General features: G+C 40.2%; 1 protein-coding gene across 1 annotated transcript in view; it reads right to left on the minus strand.

The window, feature by feature from the left end:
* Positions 1 to 10,153, minus strand: part of SMYD2 (SET and MYND domain containing 2) — a 39,715-nt gene extending 29,562 nt beyond the window's left edge. The window contains exons 1-2 of the mRNA XM_083348924.1: positions 9,821 to 10,153; positions 4,914 to 4,977 (exon numbers count right to left, since the gene is read on the minus strand). Of these exons, the coding sequence (XP_083205050.1) occupies positions 4,914 to 4,977; positions 9,821 to 9,978 (222 nt within the window). The 5' untranslated portion in view covers positions 9,979 to 10,153. The remainder of the gene's footprint in view (positions 1 to 4,913; positions 4,978 to 9,820) is intronic.
* Positions 10,154 to 25,336: the final 15,183 nt, after the last annotated feature.

Below are 25,336 nucleotides of genomic sequence, written 5' to 3' on the forward strand. Positions count from 1 at the left end.
AATGCTGAAACATAAAAGTATATAAAAGTTAAAAGATTTAGATGGAGGCAAGAATGATTAAACACTGTTCAATTTAATTAAAAGGTGAAGGGAGGGCTTTCAGTGCACTGACTAGCCAGCTTCCCTTGGGCTCTCCATGCAAGACTGCAGAGCCATGTTATGACTCCTTTTCAGAAGGCCAGCAGAGTGGAGGCCTGCCTCACCTCTGGGGGAGAAGATTCCAAAGGGTGGGGACAGTGGCAGAGTAGACTCTCTTTCTGGACCCCAGTCAGGGTTCTTTAACTGACAGGGTCTGCAACATACCTTCCTTGCCTGACTAATGGAACAAAAACAAGAATTATTTTCAGTACTGTTAATCAGTTTCTGAAGTGGAAACGTAACAGGGAGAAGTACGGTAGATCTAAAATTCTTTGACTTGAAACATATTACTTATAAGGTTATAAGTATATAACTTACAAGATTTGGCAAATCATCTGGACTTGATTGGGATACTGGCTATTTTGGAAAGACTAGCTATCTTAAATTATATACAGTCAGGTGGCTTTTCCTTCAGGAAAAAGGAATTTCAGCAGAACAGCAGATTCCCCAGAATTACAATCAACATCATTGTGAAACCAGCTAAGCCATAAAAATTGCCATGCCAAAAGGTAACATTTCTTTTTTACTTGAACAAGTACTCAAGTCTGCTAGCAAGATTCAAAAAGAAAAGACAATCCAAGAACTATGCACATCATAGTTAATGTTAAATTTAATTGATAGCTTCAAATTAAAATAATGGTGAAAGAGACACTTTTAAACATATTTTTTTATCTTCTAGTGATGCAATGTAGTCCGTAGCTTAAAAGCCATGCATACAGCCTGAGGTGTTAGTTACCATCCGTGGAGCAAGAAGGTCTTGCAATGACCTAGAATTATCCTCTCGACACACAAGTGAAGACCAATCAACAGCATCCTCTGAACAAGATGAAAATATGACTTTAAGATAGCTGTATAAATTAGAAATGCAGTTGCAAACAGATTTAATCTGCGGGCCCTTTCCTCTGAATTGCAAGGGACAAGACTAGTGACATCATATCATCACAAGGTTTGACAAGATCGAACTCCCAGGCTCAATTTCATCTATTTCTATAACTGGGAGATAAAAAGGATGCTAATCCTAAAAATAGGGGAAAAAATACGCATGGTGCTTTTTTAATAGATGTCAGCTCTGTTTCCACCAAGACTCAGATACAAGGAAAGCACAATGTTTTGCTTCATAATTATTCACTGTGCTCATAACCATTAAACATAAATTAACTAACTCCAAGCCATAACCTTATAAACTAATCTTTCTTAAAACCATATATAGCTCTTATTCATATTGTACCTTTATCTATATTCTGAGCTCAGAATATAGACAATCAAGATACAGTAAATAAAGCCATGCAACGTCCATTATATCTGGAGGAAGGCCATTATGAAATTATTATATGATTGCACCTTAAAGAGTCATATAAATGTTAATCTGCTTCACTTTTAAGTGTCCAAAAATCCTGGTGGAAGAATCTTGGAAGATGGTTTACCGGCTTGCTTTGTGGTGACAGCCAGAGTGCTACACCAGAAGCAAGGTAATTAATCATCCACATTACTATTGAAGATTCAGCCAGATTCCTCAGAGGTACTTAATTTATTCAGAATAATTACAAGCTGAGTAATTATGAGAAATCCAAGTAATAATACATATACAAAAAGCAATCTATTGAGAAGTTATAGGGGGAACAGAAGATACATACTTTTTCCCTTTCCCCCATCTCCTCCCACACACCCGTAAAACATGGATGGGAAGATAAACAAACCAACAGTCGCTCAAAAGGAACCACAATGTATGACTATTCAGAACAAGAACTCTACATACATTGAAGCATCTGAACACCACCAACCTCAAAATGAAATTAGGAATAAAGCCATGTATTTATACAAACAACAGAAAGAGACACCGCCCAAAATAGGGAAAAGAAGTATTTTCTGCATGCTCAACCTCAAAAAATGTGTGATTTTTTGTTTGTTTGTTTTAAAGAAATTATCACACTTATAAAGAGTCTTAGTTTGACCAGGATAGTGGTGGCTTCAGATGGGTTTTCCTTCAGGAAAAAGGAATTTCACCAGAACAGCAGATTCCCCAGAACTACTTAATTTACTTCTGCCTTTGATCTTGGTGAGCTGGCAGTAGCACTAAAAAGGATCAGGCCGCAATAACACCACATGGTGGGGATGCTGTCAGAGAGTGTTCTGTACAAAGCATTAAAGCTGGGAGTGGAATTAATCTGTGGTGTTCAAACAAACCAGAAGGCATGGCCCTTCAGGGTTTATGAAGTGGATTGGACTTAAATTACTTTTACTGTAAGTCCAATTGAAAGAAGGAAATCTCAAATTTAAGAAAGAACTTGAATTAACTGTTATTTCAGAGGATTTCAAATCTAAAATTTTATTTCATTTCCAAACACTGCTGTTACACAAATCCAAGTAAGCCATTGTAAAACTATATTCATCTCCCCTTATTATGAAGCTAGCAAGAAAAAATATGCCTGTGACTCTTTCGTGGCCCTTCGTGCAATTCATGATAAAATCATATTGCTACTCCTAAGCACAGGAAAAATATGGATAGTCAAAACAGATTTAATCCTCCCAATTCCTAAATATACTTCAGTCCGTACAAATCTGTTGCACATTCATCAATGAGCGCAGAATTACTTTTTCTGAGGTATTTTTACAGCTGCACTGCTTGGCATTTGCAGTATATGACAGTTTCAGTAAACTAATACACAGAAACCTTCCAGACAATAAAATAAATAAGAAGCATACAGATATACAAAAGTAAGTCAGCTTATCTGGACTACTGAAAAACAGAACGTATTCCAAAAGCATTACCTCAATTTTGGTGTTTAAACAACAGCAACAAAAAAATTCAGAGTGCAAACAGCAATTCTAATAAGGACAAGAAATTCTTCTCAGTTTTTGTCAGTTCTGAATAGTTCAGTTTAGAGTCAGTTCTAGATAGACTCAGAAAGAATCTATCAGAAAAAGGAGAGAAAGGGATGGCCTTGGCCTAATTTTAAAAGCCTTTTGCAAACCATCTATTGAGAAGAAAGAATGGTATTGGTCTTCATTAGGTGGTGGAAAAAATGGAAGGTAGAAAAAGAAAGTGGTAGAAAAAGAAAGTGGTAAAAGATGACTGAAATTGTTGTCTGGGAATGGGATAACCATAGGTAAGGCTATTTTGATGGTGAGTCTTTTGTCATGAAAGAATTGAAGCCTTTGAACTATGGTGCTGGAGAAGACTCCTGCGAGTTCCTTGGACTGCAAGGTGATCAAACCGGTCAGTCCTAGAGGAGATCAACCCTGACTGCTCTTTAGAAGGCCAGATCCTGAAGCTAAAACTCAAATACTTTGGCCACCTAATGAGAAGGAAGGACTCACTGGAGAAGAGCCTAATGCTGGGAAAGATTGAGGGCAAGAGAAGAAGGGGACGACAGAGAATGAGGTAGGCATGAGCTTAAATGGGCTCAGAAGATGGTAGAGGACAGGAAGGCCTGGAGGAACATTGTCCATAGGGTCGCGATGGGTCAGACATGACTTCACAACTAACAACAACAACAACTTTTGTCATGATACTGTCTCCTAAACTCCATAAGGTCTAATTTCAGACAATAAACAAATTATATATTCAATCACAATCACACCTGTCCCCAGTATCTTTAAATTTTAATATATTTTAGCTTCCCCACTGGTTTAATTTCTCTATAGGCTAATAATTTATTATGTTTATCATTTTACTTTCTATCCTTCTATCCTTTACTTTCTATCTACTGTCACTTTTGCTTCTGTACACCAAACTATTCTAGCTCAAAACGAAGAAAAGTGAAGTTTGCTTCTGTTTCTCATTCTTTGCTAGCCTAAGAAGAGAAAAGATACATGGATTCCAATTCATTTATAAAAAGTAGCAATGAAGCAGCATATCAATAACGAAGATTTTACAAAAATATCAATCTATATAGCAATCTTTCTAGGGTAAACCATCCATCATAATTTAATTTTGCTTGATTCAATTCTATTTTCATATTATTTCTTAGACTTCACTTTCCTGATATATAACCTCTTAGCAATGTAAATTAATTCCATACTGACTACCGGTAGTTTAAATCTAGAATACAAACAGAAATCTTCAATGTGGCAGTGGAAATCCACATACAACAATTATATAGGAATGCTCTAAACTGAAAAACACTTCTAACTTAAGCTTAAAAAAACCCCTCTCTTTTGTGCACAAAAGTTTTCAAAGTGGTAATAAATATTCAAAATTAGCCTAATAGTACTTCTTTGTCTATGGAATAGTACTAGTATATAACTACTACCAGGCACAGTTGGTTTGTAAACACACGCTATTATTATTAGCAGCAATGAAGTACATTTGCAAACAGATTCTCCCCACCCACTCACCCCCCTCCCCAAGCTAAATCTAGTCTTTATTTCCGATTGCTCAGATAGGCACAAGCTTCCTCATCGGCTTAGTGAAATAATGTTAAACCATCTGGTTCCCTAAAAGTAGGCAGAAGCTTTTGAAGCAATTAGGGCCATGTAGCAGTCAACTAATCTAATGGCTCAGCAGTCCTATGATCCAGCACAGCTGATCCTCAGTGACTCGTTATGGCAGTGTTTCTCAACCTTGGCAACTTTTAACTTGGGTGGACTTCAACTCCCAGAATCCCCCAGTCAGCAAGGGGGAATTTCTTTGCAGCCTTTCTTAGTGCTACACTGAACTCTTCAATCCCTGTTTCCCTCTCCAAACTACAGTATATGGCAATTATTAACTGAAATAGAGACATTCAGAAACACAGCATTAAGGAAAAAAAATCCAGATTTATTGGGATACTCACCTGGCATTCTACATTGCAGTAAAAAGCCTGCTTGCATTTTCCACACCGGGACAATCCTTCTTTCCTAAATAGAGGTAAGTATAAAATGGTCATGCTTTCTTTACAATAATAGCCTTTAGTATTGCAGCATGCAAAAAAACGAGTAACCCCTATAAGGACAAGGGCAGCCTCATGGTTACGTATAACAATTATCATTATTATCAAAAGTTGCCAATATGAGCTTTATTCTCTAGACCAGGGTGGGCAGTTTTCGGCCCATGGGCACCACTCTGCCTGTGGATATGTCTCTTGATGTTATTACATTCACTCCTACTTGACATTTTTGTTAGATCCATTTTGTAAAAGCCCCCATGGGCTTTTGAATTTTTAAGCAGGTCACCAGCCCCCAAATTGTATCTACCTCTGCTCTTCTAGTTACTTTTTGAAAATTGCTTTATCACCTAAGCATAACATTGCCAAATATTATGTTTTTCCTCTATGATATCAGGTGCTGTTAGCTCTGTTCCCATGGTGATTCTTTGGACTTAAATGATGCACAGGAAATATGGGAAGCCATGAGATCCAGCAAAGTCAAAGCAACTTTGCAAATCCTAAGCTGTTCTACCATGTTCTTTTTAGAGAGAAGAGGCTTTCTCTGGGCAGCCCTTCCAAACAAACCATACTTGTTCAGTCTTTTTATAATTGTACTGTCATGAACTTTAGCATTTAAGGTATGTACAGTCTAAGATGTAACTCTTGGATTTTTTTGCAATTTCTCTGATCATTGCACAGTCTGGCCTTGGGGTGAATTTTCTGAGATGTCCACTCCTGGGAAAATTGGCTATTGTTTTGAATGTTTTCCACTTGTGTATAATATTCTTCACTGTAGAATGATGGAGTTTAAATTGCTTGGAAATAGTCTTATAACTTTCCCCAGATTGATGGGCAGCAACAAATGCTTCTCTACCATCCTTGATGTCTTTAATCTTTGGCGTTGTATTAACACACACCTCAATGCTAGAGACCAGCAAACTCCTAAAAGTTCGGCTTTTATGGTCACGCTTGCTGTTGACCAATTGATCCAGGACCCTTGATTAGCAGTACCTGGCTGCTACCTAGCCTCTTTATAAGTATGGAAGCAGTAAGGGTGTACTTAGTTTTTCACACAAGGCTTCTTCATTTTGGCTTTATGTTCCTGTTTAGTCCATCTATTAAGCTACAAATGTTACAAGCTTTTTATCACAATAAAACTTCCTACCCCATTAAGTATAACAACTTATTTATTTAACCATAGTACAGAATAATGCATTGCTCAATAGTTCTGTAGGAATTAATCAGGCTGAGCCGGAGGGAGGGGGTCAAACATGTCATCAGTCTTGAGTCCCTTCACTCCCACAAGAGATCTAAGTCCAGACCACCTTGAATTCCATTGATTCTTATCTACCGCCACGTTGCTCTGATGGTTAGTAGTTCAGGCTGCTCAAATGAATATAAAGGTTTATTGAAAGTTTAAGTTCCCTAAAACAATCTGAACTAAAAACAGTATATATTAAAGGATAATCATATTTTAATATTGTGTGGATCATTTTTTTTTATTTTACATGTTAGCTCATTTTAATCACTATTTTATTTGATTTTTTTATTTATTTCTCGGCCAATTGACTTCCAATTGATTCTGGCTTACAACTAAAAAAACCATTATGTAAAAAGAATACAACAGACTAGACCGGCAAAATAGAAAAACTGACCCTAAACAAAATAAAGCAAAGCAAAATATAAACAAAAAAGGGCTCATAGTCACCCTGTCTCCAAGGCCTAGGACAACAACCAGGTCTTCAATAATTTCTTGAATAAAATAAGGCAAAGAACACACAAATCTCTGAAGGGAGATCATTTAAGGGGTTAGGAATTTCAACCAAGTACATTTCCTGGATCTCTCAAGGTGTCATTTTTAAATTGATAAAATTCAGAGTTGGACCCATTCTGGGCAGGCAGAGGCAACTAGAGAAAATTATATAATTTTATTTTATTGCTTTCTATTTTTATTGGTTAATTCAATAATAATAATAATAATAATAATAATAATAATAATAATAATAATAATAATAATAATAATAAAAATAAAAAGTTGGAAGGGACCTTGGAGGTCATCTAGTCCAACCCCCTGCTCAGGCAGGAAAGCCTGTACCATTTCAGACAAATTGCTGTCCAGTCTCTTCATAAAAACTTTCAGTGTTGGAGCATTCACTGCTTCTGGAGGCAGGTTGTTCCACTGGTTAATTGTTCTAACTGTCAGGAAGTTTCTCCTTAGTTCTAGGTTGCTTCTCTCCTTGATTAGTTTCCATCCGTTGCTTCTTGTCCTGCCTTCAAGTGCTTTGGAGAATAGCTTGTGGCAGCCTCTGAGATATTAGAACTCTGTTATCATGTCCCCCCCCTCGCCCTTCTCTTCATTAAACTAGACATACCCAATTCCAGCAACCGTTCCTTATAAGTTTTAGCCTCCAGTCCCCTAATCATCTTTGTTGCTCTTCTCTGTACTCTTAAACTTTTAAAATAGTTTATATTATTTTCAGTTAATTATATTATTAACTTTATATTAGGCCCTAATATATATAATCCATCATGTAGAGATGATGCATCCCCACTTTTATTAATAGTGAGGCTATGCAAATAATTGGGAAAATAAGATGACAGGAAAATATAAAAGATATCCCATCTTTTTATTTTATTTATGTTCATTTTAATTTTTCCATTTCTTCCACAAACAAATCAGCACATATACCGCAATACATAAATACATACTCGCAAGTTTGTAGGCCTCCTATCAGGATGAGACTTGCTTCTCAGTAATTACACATCCAGGATTGCATTAGAAATTGTTCTGATTTAAAAAGTTCTGTAGGGGTCTTGGTGGATCCAAAGGATTGGTGAAATCCAAGCAAGGCCATTCAAAGGAGAATTAAACATGAAAAAGAATAGGACTTGCTTGGGAACCCAGTCAATGGAATTAGACATCTTCAGATCAAGCCCCCAATAGTTTATCTTACTGAAAATATCTCCACATAGAGATTGTTCCTTGCAACTCCCACCCATCATGCCATCATAAGCAAATGACACTGTTGTCTGCTCTTCTAAAATACAGCGTAGGCCAGTTTCATTTTAATTACACTGAAATAAGATTTAGTTACCATCTATGAATTATGAAGAGTCATTGTGTCCTCAAATATTGTGTCCAACTTATCAAATACATGCAGGCTTTATAAATGGAAATATACTATTTTCTATAATTGGACATTGTCAGGGACTGAAGTAAACACAAAAGAGATTGTAGATGCCGATGAGCCAATTTAAAATATTATTTTATTATCTAAAAATGGAAATGATCTGCAACAGGGGTGTCAAACTGCCGGCCCGCAGGCCGTATGCATCATAGCAAAACCGCGCCCACCCCATTGCCGGCAATGGCAAAAAAGTCACAACATGTCACGTGACGTTGTGAGTTTGACACCCCTGGTCTACAAGCTCAGCTAATGAATGTCAAGGAACACAATGAAAAAAATGGGACTTATAAATCTTAGAGTTGACAATGAAGATATAGAAGTGGTAGACAGATTCTGTCTATCAGATTAATAGTAAAGGAAGCAGAAAGAAATGCACCAAGCCTAGCAGTAAGTAAGTAGCTTTGAAGGCCTGGAAAAGATATACTGATATTGTAACATGTTTATACAAAGATCAGAAACATGCACGCAACATTTTTTCCCCTATAACACTGCATGAACTTTGAAGGACATTAATAATATTGAAGCTTCTGAACTTTGGTGTAGGAGAAGATTGCCGAGACCCTTTGTGGTCAGTCCTCAAACAAATGAAACAGAATGAATGCAGTGCAGAGTTCTGAACCCACGGCCTAAATGACCAGACTTAATTTATATTTTGGACATATTATGCAATGTGTTATAATATGGGGAAAGTTGTTTTTTTTTTTAAAAAAAAAGACTGACAGCAAAGTGCTTGGACCACATTAACAGTGTTGATGATAAAGCAGAAAAATTCCCAAAGGACCCAGCTGGGGATAGATCATCCTAGAGAAGGTCTATTTATGCAGTTTCTAAAAATTGACACCAACTTCAGGCACCAAAATCAACTCAAACTATTCCAAACCCGCGTAGGTGTTTCATTTGACAATGCGGAGTGCTTTTCATGGCATGGGCTGAAGGAAGAATGCAATAAACAGGCAGTGAATGAAATTACATCCCAGGTCCCATTTTAGGGCCACAATTCAGCTGCAGGACAATAGAAACAACAGCACAAGGTGAGACTGAATCTGTTCAGAACACCTGTGCCTCCCTCGCAGACCAGGAAACACACACACACACACACACACACACACACACACACACACAAACACACCCTACGCGATTGCCCTCAAAGCAGGGCCGGCACTTGTTGAGCTGCTGTCTATCTGACAACTGCATTAAGCACACAAGGTGAAGAAGGAGGAAGCGGCTGCACTTAGCCACAGCCCACAGCCAACATCCGGGTTTAGGGAGGAGGAGGAGGAGGAGATATATAATATATATATATATATATATCTATTAAAGCACGAGAGGCGCAAGTTCCACGAAGGCCTTTCGAGCTCCCCTCCGGCTCACATCTCTCGGGAGCCACCCGGAAGCGAGGGACCCTCGCATCATGGTGGGACCCAGGGGGGCGGCCGAAGCACTCGCTCGACCTCGTCTCCTAACTCAGCGTTTCCCAACCTTAGGAACTTGAAGATGCGTGGACTTCAACTCCCAGAATTCCCCAGCCAGCGTAGCTGGCTGGGGAATTCTGGGAGTTGAAGTCCACGCATCTTCAAGTTCCTAAGGTTGGGAAACGCTGTCCTAACTCTCAGGGCGGCCGGCAGCCCGACTCCCTCTGCCTGGTACCTGGCAAAGCAGCATTCGCAATGGTTGCCCCTCTCGTTGACGGTCAGCACGCAAGTGAAGGCCGGGCAAGAGAAGAGCAGCTCCCCAATGACGAAGCGGCGGAGCGCCCGCAGGCCCCGGCCCTTCCCGGGGCTCTGGAACTTCTCCAGCCCCTCCATCTGGGAAGGGGCTGCGGCGCGCGTGACTCCAGCGGCGCCGCTGCTGCCTTCAAGCAACGCGGCTCCGGGATGATGGCGCGTCGCGGGGCTATTTTAATGGAGCGCCCGCGCCCTCAGCGCCCGGCTCCAGCGAGTCAGCCACCGCGGCACATACATGGGCATGAACGGCGGCGGCTCGCCGGCTCCCTGAAAAAAGTGCGCCGGAGACCGCTGGGTCCTAGAGGCAATGGGTGCCGCTGAAATCGGGCATAGCCAACCCCCCCCCCCCTTGGAAGCAAAGTTTAAGCGGCGCAATTGCAGGAGCCCCAGACGGGGTTGCTGCCGTCTCCCGAGCGCCTTCTTTGCTTTCCGGCGATTTATTAAATCATGCACAATAGCTGAGCTGTGAATGTGAATGCTCCAACACTGGAAGTGTGATGATCTATTATTATTAGTATCAGTGCTTTTTTTTGTAAAAGAAAAAAGGTGCCAGAACTCACACATGTCATACAACCCAGCTTGCCTACCCTACAAGGTTCCATCCAAAAAAGGTGCCGGAACTCCGTTCGGAGCGTTCTATGAGAAAAAAAGCCCTGATTAGTATTATTAGTATTAGTATTATTAGTATTAGTATTATTAGCATTATTAGTATTATTATTAATCATCATCACACAGTCACCCAGATGTTCAGACTGGTTTTGGCATTTTTGTCTACCTATTGAGTCCTTACCAAGGACTTGGGATAGGCAGATGTGGATGTTTGATGGTATTATAGATATCGTCGCAGGATGGAAGCAGTTCCTAGTAAGGCCACCTTTTGCAATTGACTAATGGTGAATTGTCAATGCCAGTGGTACTATTACTATTGGTACTACCCTTGCTTGCCTTTGCCAAAGTCTTTCTATTTCTATTTGTAGGTCTTTGTATTTTGTTATCTTCTCCAGTTCTTTCTCGTCTATTCTGCTGTCTCCAGGCACTGCCATGTCCACTATCCAGACTTTTTTGTCTTTCTTATCGACAGTTGTTAAGTCCGGGGTGTTATGTTGCAGGTGCTTGTCTGTTTGAATTCTAAAGTCCCAGAGCAGTTTAACTTTATCATTTTCTATGACTTTATTTTATGATCCCACCAGTTCTTGCTTACAGTCAAATGATATTTCTTGCAGATCTTCCAATGCACCATTGTTGCTATTTGTCATGCCGCTGCTTGTAGTCAGTCTGTGATCTTCTTGCAGCAGCTTACCAGGTGGTCCACTGTTTCTTCAGCTTCTTTGCATAGGCGGCACTAACTGTCTGTTGCTGTCTTCTCAATTTTGACTTTGTATGCATTTGTCCTTAAGGCTTGGTCTTGTGCAGCCAGAATTAGTCCCTCGGTCTCTTTCTTCAACTTTCCTGCTCTTAGCCATTGCCAGGTTATTATCTGCTTTCCCAGCTATTTTTTTTTAATGTACTGGCCATGTAGTGCTTTGTCTTCCCATGCCTCTATTCTGTTCTTCATTTGGTCTTTCTTGTAGGCCAGTTTGGTCTCTCTAGTAGTTAGTAAGCCTTCCTGATATACTAATTTCAGTGCATTTTCATCATTGTCCTTCAGATATTCTTCCAAAGCCATTTTTTCTTCTTCAACCATCTGATGTACTTGCAGCATTCCACATCCACCTATTTGCCTTGGTAGATAGAGTCTGTCAGTGTCACTGCGTGGATGAAGGGCATGATTCATTATTATTTTTATTATTACCCATTCATAAAAGCAGGAAAAAAGATACTGTTTCAGTGATAAAACTCACCCCCACCAAATCACATACTTATTAAATTGAAGCTGTAATCTATACAGACTAAACTGGGAATAAACTCAATGAACATTGTATGGCTTACTTTTAAGTAGGTATGCATAGTACTGGAATTGTTGTTGTTAGTTGCAAAGTTGTGTCCGACCCATTGCGACCCCATGGACAATGATCCTCCTGTCCTCTACTATCTTCTGGAGTCCATAGGCTCAGGCCTACTGCTTCAGTGACTCCATCCAGCCACCTCATTCTCTGTCATCCCCTTCTTCTATTGCCCTCAATCTTTCCCAGCATTAGGCTCTTCTCCAGTGAGTCCTTCCTTCTCATTAGGTGGCCAAAGTATTTGAGTTTTAGCTTCAGGATCTGGCCTTCTAAAGAGCAGTCAGGATTGATCTCCTCTAGGACTGACTGGTTTGATCGCCTTGCAGTCCAAGGGACTCGCAGGAGTCTTCTCCAGCACCATAGTTCAAAGGCTTTAATTCTTTGGCGCTCAGCATTTCTTATGGTCCAGCTTTCACTGCCATACATTGCAACTGGGAAGACCATAGCCTTGATTATACGCACTTTTGTTGGCAGGGTGATGTCTCTGCTATTTAGTGTGCTGTCTAGGTTTGCCATGGCTTTCCTCCCCAGGAGCAAGCGTCTTTTAATTTCTTGGCTGCAGTCCCCGTCTGCGGTGATCTTGGAGTCCAAGAAAATAAAATCTGTCACTACCTCCATTTCTTCCCCATCTATTTGCCAGGAATTGAGAGGGCCGGATGCCATGATCTTGGTTTTCTTAATGTTTAGTTTCAACCCAATTTTGCACTCTCCTTCTTCACTTGCAACAAGAGGCTCTTTAGTTCCTCTTCACTTTCTGCCATTAGAGTGGTATCATCTGCATATCTTAGGTTGTTGATATTTCTCCCGGCAATCTTAATTCCAACTTTTGATTCATCTAGCCCTGCCTTTCTCATGATGTGCTCTGCATATAAGTTAAAAGGGGAGGGTAACAGTATAGAGCCTTGCCGGACTCCTTTCCCAATTTTGAACCAATCAGTGGGTTCCATGTCCAGTTCTCACTGTTGCTTCTTGACACGCATATAGGTTTCTCAAGAGACAAATAAGATGGTCTGGTACTCCCATCTCTTTAAGAACTTGCCACAGTTTGTTGTGAACCACACAATCAAAGGCTTTAGCATAATCAATGAAGCAGAAGTAGATGTTTTTCTGGAACTCCCTAGCTTTCTCCATGATCCAGTGTATGTTGGCAATTTGATCTCTATTTCCTCTGCCTCTTTGAAATCCTACCTGTACTTCTGGTAGTTCTCGATCCACATACTGCTGGAGTCTAGCTTGTAGGATTTTAAGCATAACTTTACTAACATGAGAAATGAGTGCAATAGTGTGATAGTTTGAACATTCTTTGGCACTGCCTTTCTTTGGAATTGGAATGTAAACTGATCTTTTCCAATCCTGTGGCCACTGTTGAGTTTTCCAAATTTGCTGGCAAATTGAGTGTAGCACTTTTACTGCATCATCTTTTAAGATTTTGAATAGCTCAGCTGGAATACTGTCACCTCCACTATCTTTGTTGTTGCTCAGCTTTTCTAAGGCCCACTTCACTTCACATTCTAGGATGTCTGGCTCGAGGTCAGTGACCACCTCATTGTGATTATCAGGGATGTTAAGCTCATTCTTGTATAGTGTAATTTTGCCACCTCTTCTTAATCTCTTCTGCCTCTATTAGGTCCCTGCTATTTTGGTCCTTTATCATGCCCATTTTTGCATGAAACGTTCCCTTCATCTCTCCAATTTTCTTGAAGAGATCTCTAGTTTCAGGCCCGGGCACAGCACGGAGACAGCATTGGTCGTGCTGGTGAATGATCTCTGGTGGGCTCGGGACAGAGGTTGCTCCTCTGTCCTAGTCCTATTAGATCTCTCAGCAGCTTTCGATACCATCGACCATGGTATCCTACTGTGGCGTCTCAGGGGGATGGGAGTGGGAGGCACCGTTTTACGGTGGTTCTCCTCCTATCTCCTGGGCTGCTCGCAGTCGGTGTTGACGGGAGGGCAGAGATCCACCCCGAGGCCTCTCGTTTGTGGAGTTCCTCAGGGGTCGGTTCTCTCGCCCCTCCTGTTCAACATCTATTTGAAGCTGCTGGGCGAGGTCATTCGTGGTTTCGGGGTGGGGTATCATCAGTACGCTGATGATACCCAACTTTTTTTCTCCACCCTGAACCAACCCAGCGATGCCCTTGCCGTGATGTCCCATTGCCTGGAGGCAGTCCAGGTCTGGATGGGGAGAAACAGGCTTCGTCTCAACCCTGCCAAGACTGAGTGGCTGTGCATATCGGCATCTCGGGCTAACCAAACTATTCCACCTTTAACGATGGGGGGGTGAGGTGTTACCCCCCATTGATAGGGCTCGCAACTTGGGTGTCCTCCTGGACTCATGGTTCAATTTTGAAGATCATATAGGAGCCGTGACCAGGGGGGCTTTTGCCCAGGTTCTCCTGGTGCGCCAGTTGCGACCCTACTTGGACCGAGATGCCCTATGCACAGTCACTCATGCGCTCGTGACCTCCCGTTTAGACTCCTGCAACGCTCTCTACATGGGGCTGCCCTTGAGGACCACTCGGAGGCTTCAACTGGTGCAGAATGTGGCCGCACGAGTTGTGATGGGGGTTTCCCGATACTCCCATGTAACACTTCTACTCCGTAAGCTGCATTGGCTTCCGGTTGCCCTCTAGGTGAGATTCAAGGTGCTGGTGATTACCTATAAAGCCCTAAATGGCTTGGGTCCGGGATATTTGAGAGAACACCTGCTGCCAGCATCAAGTTCCCTTCGTCCAGTGCGCTCGCACAGGGAGGGTCTTCTCAGGGTGCCGCCGGTAAAAGATTGCCGACAGATAACACCCAGGGGGAGGGCCTTCTCTGTGGGTGTGCCTGCCCTCTGGAACCAGCTACCCGTGGAGCTCAGGACTGCCCCTGACCTGCGTTCATTCCGCCGGGACCTGAAGACTTGGCTCTTTGAGCTCTCTGGCCCAGGCTGAGAATTTTAACTGGGGTTTTATTCTTAGGGATAATTTAATCTTTTTTAATTGTCTTTTAACTTTTGTATTTGTATTGGTGTAATTTTAAAATGCCCTGTAAACCACCCTGAGTCCTTCGGGAAAGGGCGGTATATAAATCTAATAAATCTAATCTAATCTAATCTAGTCCTCCCTATTCTATTGTTTTCTTCTATTTCTTTGCACTGTTCATTTAAGAAGGCATTGTACTTCTTAAATGAAGTACTGGAATAGAAGTAAATAATTTGAGACTAGTTAACACCTTGTATCAAGCATTTAATTTGACATTTGATTTAGTCAAGAAACCATGATAATAGCAAATTGTAGTTTAATGTAATCTCAGACATAAATGAGATTGCTCATACACGTTTGTTCCCAAGAACACAGAAATCAGTTTTAGGAGAATTAAAATCAGTGGCATTGATGAAGAGTAATCAACATAAGACTCCAGTGGATCTTCAGCATGATTATATTTGCATGTGTATATTTCTTCAGTTTTCATATCAGAATTTGGTACTTAAGTGCAATAATTTAATTATTTTCTTGTTTTCTCTGTTCTTGTTTGAACTTACATTTTTGATGCAATTTTGTGATTATAACCTGAGATCATTTTATTGACTGATATTGTTAATACTGTAAATGTTTTATTACAAATAACTGATTGTAACCACATTCTCAGTAGAGTAATTGTGGCAGGCTAAAATGAATGAATGAATATTTGTGGCTTAATCATAGTTGAAAACACAATAATATGGATATAAATATATGGATCCAACCTATATTGTGTTCAAAAATATTTTTGAAAATTATGTGTGAATGCAGGAAATAGCTGATCCCTGCTTAAACTAGGACTAGCCATCATTTTACTGAATAAATGCAACTTCCTGCCTAGCATAGATCTCTCGACTATGGAATACTATAACATTCTCCCTCCTTCCTTGTCATCTCACTCAGTAATGCTTCTCTGAAGCCAATTAGATTTGTCAAGCTGCATTAGTAGAACAGTAGAATAATCTAACACTTCATTCACACCAGAATATAGTGGATCATTTACTTTTCTGGTAATGTTTACCATTTTCATTAATGTTATTAAATCAACTTAAATACTACTAATGATATTACTCGTGTCAGATTTCCCAAGGCATTAGTTTGATGAGTTAGCCATGGCTACAATTAACAGGCAGAAATTGATTTTAAAAAATGGGGAATGCAACAGATGAACAGAGTTGCTTTGCTATGAATATAACAAAAAACCTCAACAATTATATTCCTTTTAATTGTTTTACATTCTGTTTATGTGATCATTTAATGTGTAACCATCTTGCTATCCAGCAGTGCCATTCCAAAATTTCTTACAACATAAATTGATAAAAGTATCACAATAAAATAAAAAATACATACATGAAAATCATAAAATGGAGTAGAATAAAATGACCTCAACACAACACAATCTGATTGAGGCTCCAAGCAAACCTTGTCCATAATACATTGTAAAGCATACATACTGGACTGGATTGAAATCCTGACCCCCAATATCTGGGGAAATTGCCAGGTTTTCCAAATCTTATGGAAGGCTAATAGGGTTGGGACCATCTGAATCATTTGGCGGGTGGCTGTTCCATAGGGCATTACTGCAGAATTATACCTCTTGGGTCCAACAACTGATAATGTTTAATGAAAGTACGCCCACCTTTCTGAATATTATTTAATGAACATCATTACAGACATCAGTCTTGTAAGTAATCTGCACCTGTTCTATGTAGGGCTTTAGAGATGACAATCAGCATTTTGAATTGCACTTGGAAGCCTAATGGGAGCTGGTGCACCTCACAAAACTGGTATTACATAAGCATGTATCCAGAACTTCATGCACTACTGCATTCTGGACCAGTTGCAGGTTCTGGATGCTCTTCAAGGGCAGTTTCAAATAGAACACATTACAATAGTCTAATCAAGTGGTGACTAAGTCAAGAGAGACTGAGTCCCAAAAGTGCTTTTTCAGGAGGCAACTGGACTTTCTTGATTTTCTTTGAAGATGTTTCACTTCTTATCCAAGAAGCTTCTTCAGCTCTGACTGAATGGTGGGGAATGGAAGGATTTGCATCATGTGTGCCTGGCTGAGAAATTCTGGGAATTGAAGTCCATGAGTCATAAAAGGGCCGAGTTTGAAGAAGTCTGATTTACATCCCTTGCAGGCAACTGGTCATTTGCATTCTTTTAGAGAGTCATTGAGACCATTTGGAAGTTTACCTGTTTTCTCAGGGTCACCTGAGTAGTGAAAATGTGTGTGGAGCCTTCTTGGCTGAAGAATGTTTTCTGCCCTGTTTTCTCTTCACTGTTGAAGACAGGGGCAGGCTGTTGGGGATGAGTCTGTGTTGTCTGCATCTCAAACTGAAGCACAAATGGTTCCTGCAGTCTGCAATGTTTTCTGGAAATCCATTCATACTCCCTCACTATTCGAAGGGTGTTCATCCCAAAGTGCATAGCTAAATGCCATCCAATCAGGACCGGGATGACTGAGAATCTCCAAAGGCAGAGTGACTGTGAGCAGAGCCTCTCAGTCCACTAAGTGCCGACTAGTGCACAGGATGGATGTGCACATAGGCTCATTGTCAGGACCCACCCCAATCCACGTCTTAGGAAAACAAAAACTCTTGGAGTCAGTTCTAGTCCAAAAGGAATTTTTACTAGGACATGCTTGGTTGTGGAAATACAAGACAAGACTTGGTATTGTTTTACAGATTGAAACTTTATAAAGAGTTCCTGGTTCAACCCCACTTCCTTCAACCCCATTTGGTCAGCCCCCCATCATTTTACTTCGTGTCATCCCTTTCGTGGGAAAAAGGGAACTTTGAATCTTTATGGTTATTGCCTTCTTCCTTTACAGATTCAAATGGAGACACAGGCCAGATGTCTTCTTCCCTAACCCTCCCCTTTGTTCCCCCAGTTCAAAAGGTTTCCCTTGGTCTTTGAAATAACCTAAGGCAGGCTGAATCCACATGTGCTCCTCCTTCCTCAGGACATGGCAGAATCCATGGTGGGGGGAATAATGTTTTAAACATACATTTATGAATGTGATATAAATGGATTCTGACAGTCATTTTACATCAAAACTTGATTCAAGGTTAGTATCATTGTAAACAATTGAGCAGCAAAACAATTTAAATGATTAAATAACTTTTTCATACAGAATTGTAAAAACAGTGCTGCTTGTCAGACTGCTAAATGTGTTTCTAAAAAGCAACATGTTGGTTGGCCTCAGCCCTGATCCTGGTTTTTACAGTAATGTGTAAGTTCATATGCAGTAATTGTTTGGTTTTTGAAATAAATACATTTGTGTATCTGAGACATAGAAACACAGATATGAGATAGAAACACAGATATATAATTTAGTGCCATAAGTAAGCTGTAAATAAAGCTTGCAAGATCTTTTTTAGTGTGTCGGCACTTCTGAATACATTTTAAATCTATCAGTCTTCCAGGAAATCTGCATAGACAAGGAATGACAGCAACCCAGATGTGGCTTCAATAACAGATTAGGAAAACAATGATAAGAAAAGGCAGGGGAAGATGTTAAGTGTGAAAATGACATTCAGCACATAGATGGCTAGAAGTTCATAATAGCCTTTTATAAGAAACAGCAGCCTCTCAATTGTCGTGCTGTATTAAATCCATTTTGCCCTACCAGCCCTATCTGAGATTAAGTAAATAAAAGCATATGGAATAAATCTCCACATCTTTACAACTCAACTGGCAACTCAGCTGTGACATAAGATTCGACCTAATACATATGTCCAGATGAATTTCAGAAGTCTAGTATTGTAGACTCTCAGGGTTCATCTTACAACTGAATAGATTTGAATGTTCCATGTGTATATTAGGGCACATTTATCTCATAGACAAAAACGATTTAAGGAAAATAACCCCAACTAGGCAAAAGGATTTCTGAATTAAAGCCATTTTTCTATGACCCCTTGCATGCTTGCTTACCTTTGATCCAATATTTTTGGTTTTTAGCTTTAAGGAATTAATAATTGAGGAGCTATTAACTACTGAATAATTACTTAATTTCTTTAAATAATTGGAAGTATTATGTTGCTAGCTGGATCTCTAGGTTGAACCCACCAGTATTCTAAATTACAATCATTGACTTAAATGCCATCTTAACTGTACACTGCAATCAGTGAAGTCTCATAGTGCTTGCTTTGCTTTGGATCGTATCCTTGGCATAGGAAATCAATAACAATATTTGTTTGGTAGACTGCATCATGTTCTTTGGTTGTGTGCTAAAAGGAAAGTATTCTTTCTTGATTCTAAGCTCTGCACAATAAAATCTAAGAGTTATTGCAATAGAATGTTTTGAAGTAGAATGCCATGCATGTCATGGAAGGAAGAAAGGTGCGCTCATTATACCTGTATTATACATTTCTATATAGTGAAAGGATATCTTCATTTAAAAAGAAAAAAGAAAAGAGTTGAATATAGAATTGAATTGTGCAATACTCCAAGGAGATTTGCTTAGCTGTACATACAGTTGTTAGAAAAGATTTGAATGGATACTAATGAGTAGGTCACGGTTAATATGTCATTCCTTACACACAGCTCTTTGTCTCTGTCAAGGACAGCCCCATTAGAAAAATAAGCTGTTGATTATTGAAAACAACCACACCAGAGGTATTCAGCACTTTACGGGGTTGTCTTCCAAAGGGGGCAGCTGTTAAGTCACCATTTGTTTTGTTCATCTTTTGAGTTATTTGACTTCAGCAACATTGTGGCTCTGTATACTACATAAATAAAAACCATAAAAGCTTAGTTTCCTTTGTCTAAAGAATTGGTGGTTAAAAAGACTTCTCTTCTTGACCTCACAAATTCTTCCATCTTTTCCATCGAATTTCACATAATAGAAAGCTGATGCCGCTGTCCTCCATATGTTCTTAGCTAAAATAAAGACATATAAAATGGAGGATACAATGTAGACACTGGCATTAGAGGAGATATCTGAGAGAATGCCAAAGTTAATTTGTTACTTTCTTCTAGAAAATTTGTTCTGGCTCTCATACATGTGTATAACATTCACTGATTCTCTTGCTCAGTCTCTCAACAATTTAACTTTAAATAGAACTCATAAATTCCCTATCCATAATGCTATATTTGGGACAAGGAAGGCGGAGAAGATGACAATTTTTTTATAGAGAGGGGTAATTTGTGAGTGTTTCCAGTTTTTATTGCACTATTGCCCTATGTATTCATGGAATTTAAAGATAATTCCAACCACACTCAACTCCACTTGAAATTCATCAGGTTTTCCCATAACTTCCTCTGCCATTTTAGTTACTGTGGAACTCCATTAAAGACCAAATATTTATTTTCTGTTAGATTTTTTTATCCCATTTTATTATGTTTAGGCAGTGAATATATCTCTATATATCTATGAATATATCTATATATCTATAGGAATATATCTATAGGAATATATCTCAAGGCAGTGAATATATCTAATGCCCTTCATTTTCCTATTTTCCCAACAACAACAACAACAACTGTGTGAAGTGACTTGAACTGAGAGAGAATGACTCACCTGGTCTGCTTTCATACCTAAGATGGGATTAGAATTCCAAGCATCACCAAGGGTCAAAAACCTGACTTGAAGGCACAAAAACAAACAAAAAAGCACTTCAGTGTATTAATAGAATTTTACATCTATTATATAAAACCCTTATATTTAACAGTAAAATAAGATAGTCCACAGAATTTTCTCCATAATACATATGGGATGATGTGTGAGAGGCAAAGATTAGTAAAGGATAGCTAGAAAATTAATGCTGGACGAAAGTTTGAACTTCCTATTGCTTTCTCAGTGCAGAAATTAACAGGAGTATCTGAAGCTTAAGAAATGTGTTCTTATTATATTCATGAAAAGCAACACTGAGGAACACATGGAGTTCCACAGGCTCAGCGGTAGGTAGTACTAATACCTTTCCCCCCCTACTGTTCAATCTTTTTCTTGGCAAGGTTTTTCAGAAGTGGGATGCCATTCTCTTCATCCCAAGGATGAGAGAAAGAGACTGCTCAAAGATTAAAAATCCGGATGGCCCACGACCTCCGCACCTTCCGGCGCGACTTAAAGACTTACCTATTCCAGCAGTCCGGCCTGGCCTGATAGCTCTAATTGGGGTCCCAGTTTGTTTTGATTATTGTTTTTCAGTACTGTTTCATTATGTTTGCCTACCTACTCTGTACACCGCCCCGAGTCCCTCGGGAGAAGGGCGGTTTATAAAAACAAACAAACAAACAAATAAATAAATAAATAAATTATCCAGTTGATTTTGTGCCTAAGGCAGTATGGATTCTTGTTGCCTTAACCACTGCACCCAACTGGCTTCCAGTACTATACTACTGTGTTTCCCTGAAAATAAGACCTACCCCCAAAATAAGCCCTAGCTTGATTTTGGGGGGAGGGCCTAATATAAGCCCTAACCCCAAAATAACATAGTTTTGGGGCGAGCTGCACTCCTACAAATCAAGCTAGGGTGGGGGTGGGGTGGGCGGAGCTACCCCACGTGCCGCACACCCACTTAATGTTGCAGCCAGGCCTCCCATGCCCCGACACCTGCCTTGCCAGCCTACTTCTTCATGGCTGCTCACTGCCACTTGCAGCACCCTCGGAGGGTGCCGTGCATGTCAATCCAGAGCTCGGTTCTCAGCTGCCTTTCCTGAAGGCCTCTGATGGTGAAATGGAGGCCAGGGGTGATGCGTGTGTGCAAGTGTTAGCAGCAAACAGCTGCAGAAAAAGTGGGCCAGCTGGGTGGGGCTGTCAGTGCTGCCCCCCCAAGGTGAGACCATGGGAAATATATCCCCTGAAAATAAGACCGGGTGCCTCTTTTGGAGGCAAATAAATAAATAAATATAACACCGAGTCTTATTTTTGGGTAAACACGGTATCAAGTCTCACATGGTAGTGTCCTTAGAATCCCAGCACCTCCCACTGGACATGGAGTGCACATCATCTTTTTCCTTAGAGTCCCAATTATATATACTGTCACTATTAAAAATACAGTGATGATACCCAGTTATACATCTCTGTCCCAGATGAAGTGAGTGAAGCAGTGGACATTCTCTCATAGTGCCTGGAATGGAGGCTGTGGGAGCCTGGATGAGATCCTGGTAAGATGGAGTGGCTGTGGATGGGCCTCTCTGTATCCATGTGTTCATCATTTTTGGTCTTGGATGGAGTTGCATTACCCCAGACAGACCCAGGGTGCAACCTGAGAGTCCTCCTGTACTCACGGCTCCTGCTTGAAGAGCAGGTGGCAGGCATGGGTAAGAAGGCCTTTTCTCAGCTTTGCTTTGTGTCTGCCAGTTATGCCCTTTCCTGAATTGGGAGGCTCTTTGCTCAGTCACTCATGCCCTTGGTATCTCCTGTTTAGATTAGAGGTAGCTCTTGACTTACAGTTCACTTGGTGACCATTCGAAGTTACAACAGCATTGAAAAAAGGGACTTATGACCATTTTTCACACAACCATTGCAACATCCTCATGATCCCCTGATCAAAATTTGGATGCTTGTCAACTGATTCATATTTATATGGTTGCAGTGTCCCAGGATCATGTGATCCTCTTCTGAGACTTTCTGACAAGCAAAGTCAATGGGGAAGCCCTACATGTCATGGGGTCAGGCTACCTACAGAGCCATCCTTATCTCATTACATTGGTCTGTCCCACCCAATCAGGCAGGAAAAGTATATTGCAGACCCTATCAGCTAAGAATTATGACTGGCAAGGTCTAGAAAGAGGCCCTCATCTGTTATTGCCTCCGCCCTATGGAATATTCTTCTCTTGGAGGTCAGACAACACCCCCCCCCCACACACACACACTCTTCTGGCCTTCTTAAAAGGAGTCAAAACATGGCACTGTAGCCTCTCATGGGGAGCCCAGGGACACATGCAACCATTGGGCTGGTTAGTCCCCTGCAAGCTCTTCCTTCACCTTTTAAGTAATTTTAATCTCTTGGCTCCTCTTAATTTTTTAACTTTTTTAAAAACCTTTTATAGAAAGGTGCCTCTTTGAGGGAGATGGACGATACAGATATGTGATTGATGTATAGTGCAGTAATAGTGTAGTGTAGGATAGGATAGGATAGGATTGGATAGGATAGGATTGTAATTATATTATAGTATATTATAATAATATAATATCTGGAATGTTGGAGAATGTATAATGTTCAACAGTGCCAATTTGCATTTTGAGTGAACTGGAGAAAATTTGCTTGGCTAAAGAGGCATCAGTTTAGCTGTGAGAAAAGATGGAAAAACATAGCGGTGGTGTTAAACCTATACCTATGAACATTCATTCTGAACTCAATGGCCACAGAACATTTTAAAAGTCCCTTATGGTGCAAGGGAGTGCAGCTGAGGAAAGAGAATAACATCAAGTTGTAACAGGAATAAGCTACACGAAGGCCAACAGTTCAATGCGCAGGACAGAGCCACCAGAGGCCAAGAGGGCCTTACATTTCTGAAGAATAGAAATGCCATAGGAAAGCAATTTTATGAGAAACAAAATGCATCTTCCTGTCAGGGAGGAAGGGAGTTGCAAGGTGCTTGAGAAATGGAAAATAAAAAAGAATGCAATTAAAACCAGATATGAATAAAGATCAGGTGAGAGAGGATGTCACCTCCTGGCCTTCTGAACTATGTTTCTGCTGTCTCCTGAAATTATGCTTTTCCTGAAACAAAGGAACAATGTTATGGAAAAATGGGTGCCAGGTACTTTAGGAAAATGAGACACAGCGAAGCGGATAAAAGAGAAAGACAATAGCAGTCATCTGCGATTAACTGAAGACAGCTGAGGTTCGAGACAAAGTAAAAAAAACTCAGAGCCAGCAAGATGACTGAAGCAGGGGAAGGAAGGAGGGGAAGGTGAATCACAATAACATTTGAAAGACATTGGCTTGAATCTTTATCAGTGTCATCCTGAGCAAAGCTCAGCAGCCTTACAGTAGTTTAGTTTCCAAATTTCCCTGCCTTGAAGATGACTAATGGCAAACTGGGGCAAGGGCCCCAGGCTTCCCCGGTTGTAGGATGCTCCATATGGGCTTAGATATGTTTATGTGCCACTATAGAATCTTATTTTTCCCCCCAAAGTATTATTTCAACAGAAAAGTGCCCATCAGTGCAGCTGAGACTCTTGGTTGAGTCATCTTGGGATTACGGGGTCTGTAGTTCTGCCTATCCAAATGAACCCTGCTCAAAGCAAGGCTGGGATAACCATTCCGTTGTTTTAAACAAGCTGGGGTTGCCACACAATTAAAGAGTATTCTGGCAATATCTTTGATTGCCTCGTGTTAGACTAAGCCCTCAGCCCAACATAGTATTTCTACTCAGTTGTTTCCTCCTCCTCCTGCTTCTTTTGGAAATTTAAGGGATTAATCCAGCATAGTCTGCAAAAGATATTTATTTATACATGCACACACGCACGTGTACCTATACAGTATACACAGATAAAATTTCTGTGGCTGCCCATCTCACGGTAATGACTCTGGATGTTGTACAAGAAGTTAAAACTAAACAGCAATAACATTGAGCAACCCATAAGCCACCTATCAAAAGTTCAGGGTTAAAAAAAGACTCATGTTATCATAAAAACAGTAATAAACCAACCAGCCAATCATCAAAATTCACAGCCTCAATACCTGAGAGAACAGCCAGTTTTGAGAGCCTTATAAAAAGAGAAAGGAGATCCCTGATGGAGCCACAGAGCAGAGGATGCAAGAGAGAAGATTTGTCTCCTGCATCCATCAAGATGATGTAGTTAACACAAACATGACGTTCTTGTTAGTTCTGTGTAGTTATACTGAATTCCTAGTATTTTAAATTTGATAGTTGTTTTATTCTTACTTCGTTATTCAGAGAAGAAGGAAAGAAGGAAGGAAGGAAGGAAGGAAGGAAGGAAGGAAGGAAGGAAGGAAGGAAGGAAGGAAGGAAGGAAGGAGATTCTTATAAAAAAATGGAAAATTCTCAGCCTTACTGTATGTATTATTTTGCCCCATTTTTATGACTTTTGGTGCCCCAAGGTATGTTAACTTGGCCTCTAGTTGCAGACAGTTCTCCCCTGGCTTAGGTGGAGTTGCGATAACAGTAATCACTGTTGAACGGCGAACTGAAATTGGATTAGGTTAGGATATGTGTCTAGCTGTGATGTTTAGAGTATAAAATTTGTACAATAATATGAGCAAAAAATAGGAAAGTATCTTATCCCTCTTAACATCCCTGCTATTTAATTCAATGTCTTGGATTATTTGCTGGTTGATAATCCACAACTGTGCTAGCATTTTTATCCTTGACTCTTCATAATATTATAGGCCCATTGTCTAATTTTCAATTATACCGCAGAGAACCTCCTATGAAAGTATTTTGGATTTAAAATTAGTGAGCTATCTTGTTCATTTGTAGGTGATAATAGCCTGTTTGAGCCCTTGAGGATTCAAAGAAGACTAAACAGTTCCTTAGTCACTGAATGAGTCCAGAGAAAAAGGCCACGACTTC

The sequence above is a fragment of the Vipera ursinii genome (assembly GCF_947247035.1).
Source record: "Vipera ursinii genome assembly, chromosome: 1".
Classification (NCBI taxonomy): Eukaryota; Metazoa; Chordata; class Lepidosauria; order Squamata; family Viperidae; genus Vipera; species Vipera ursinii.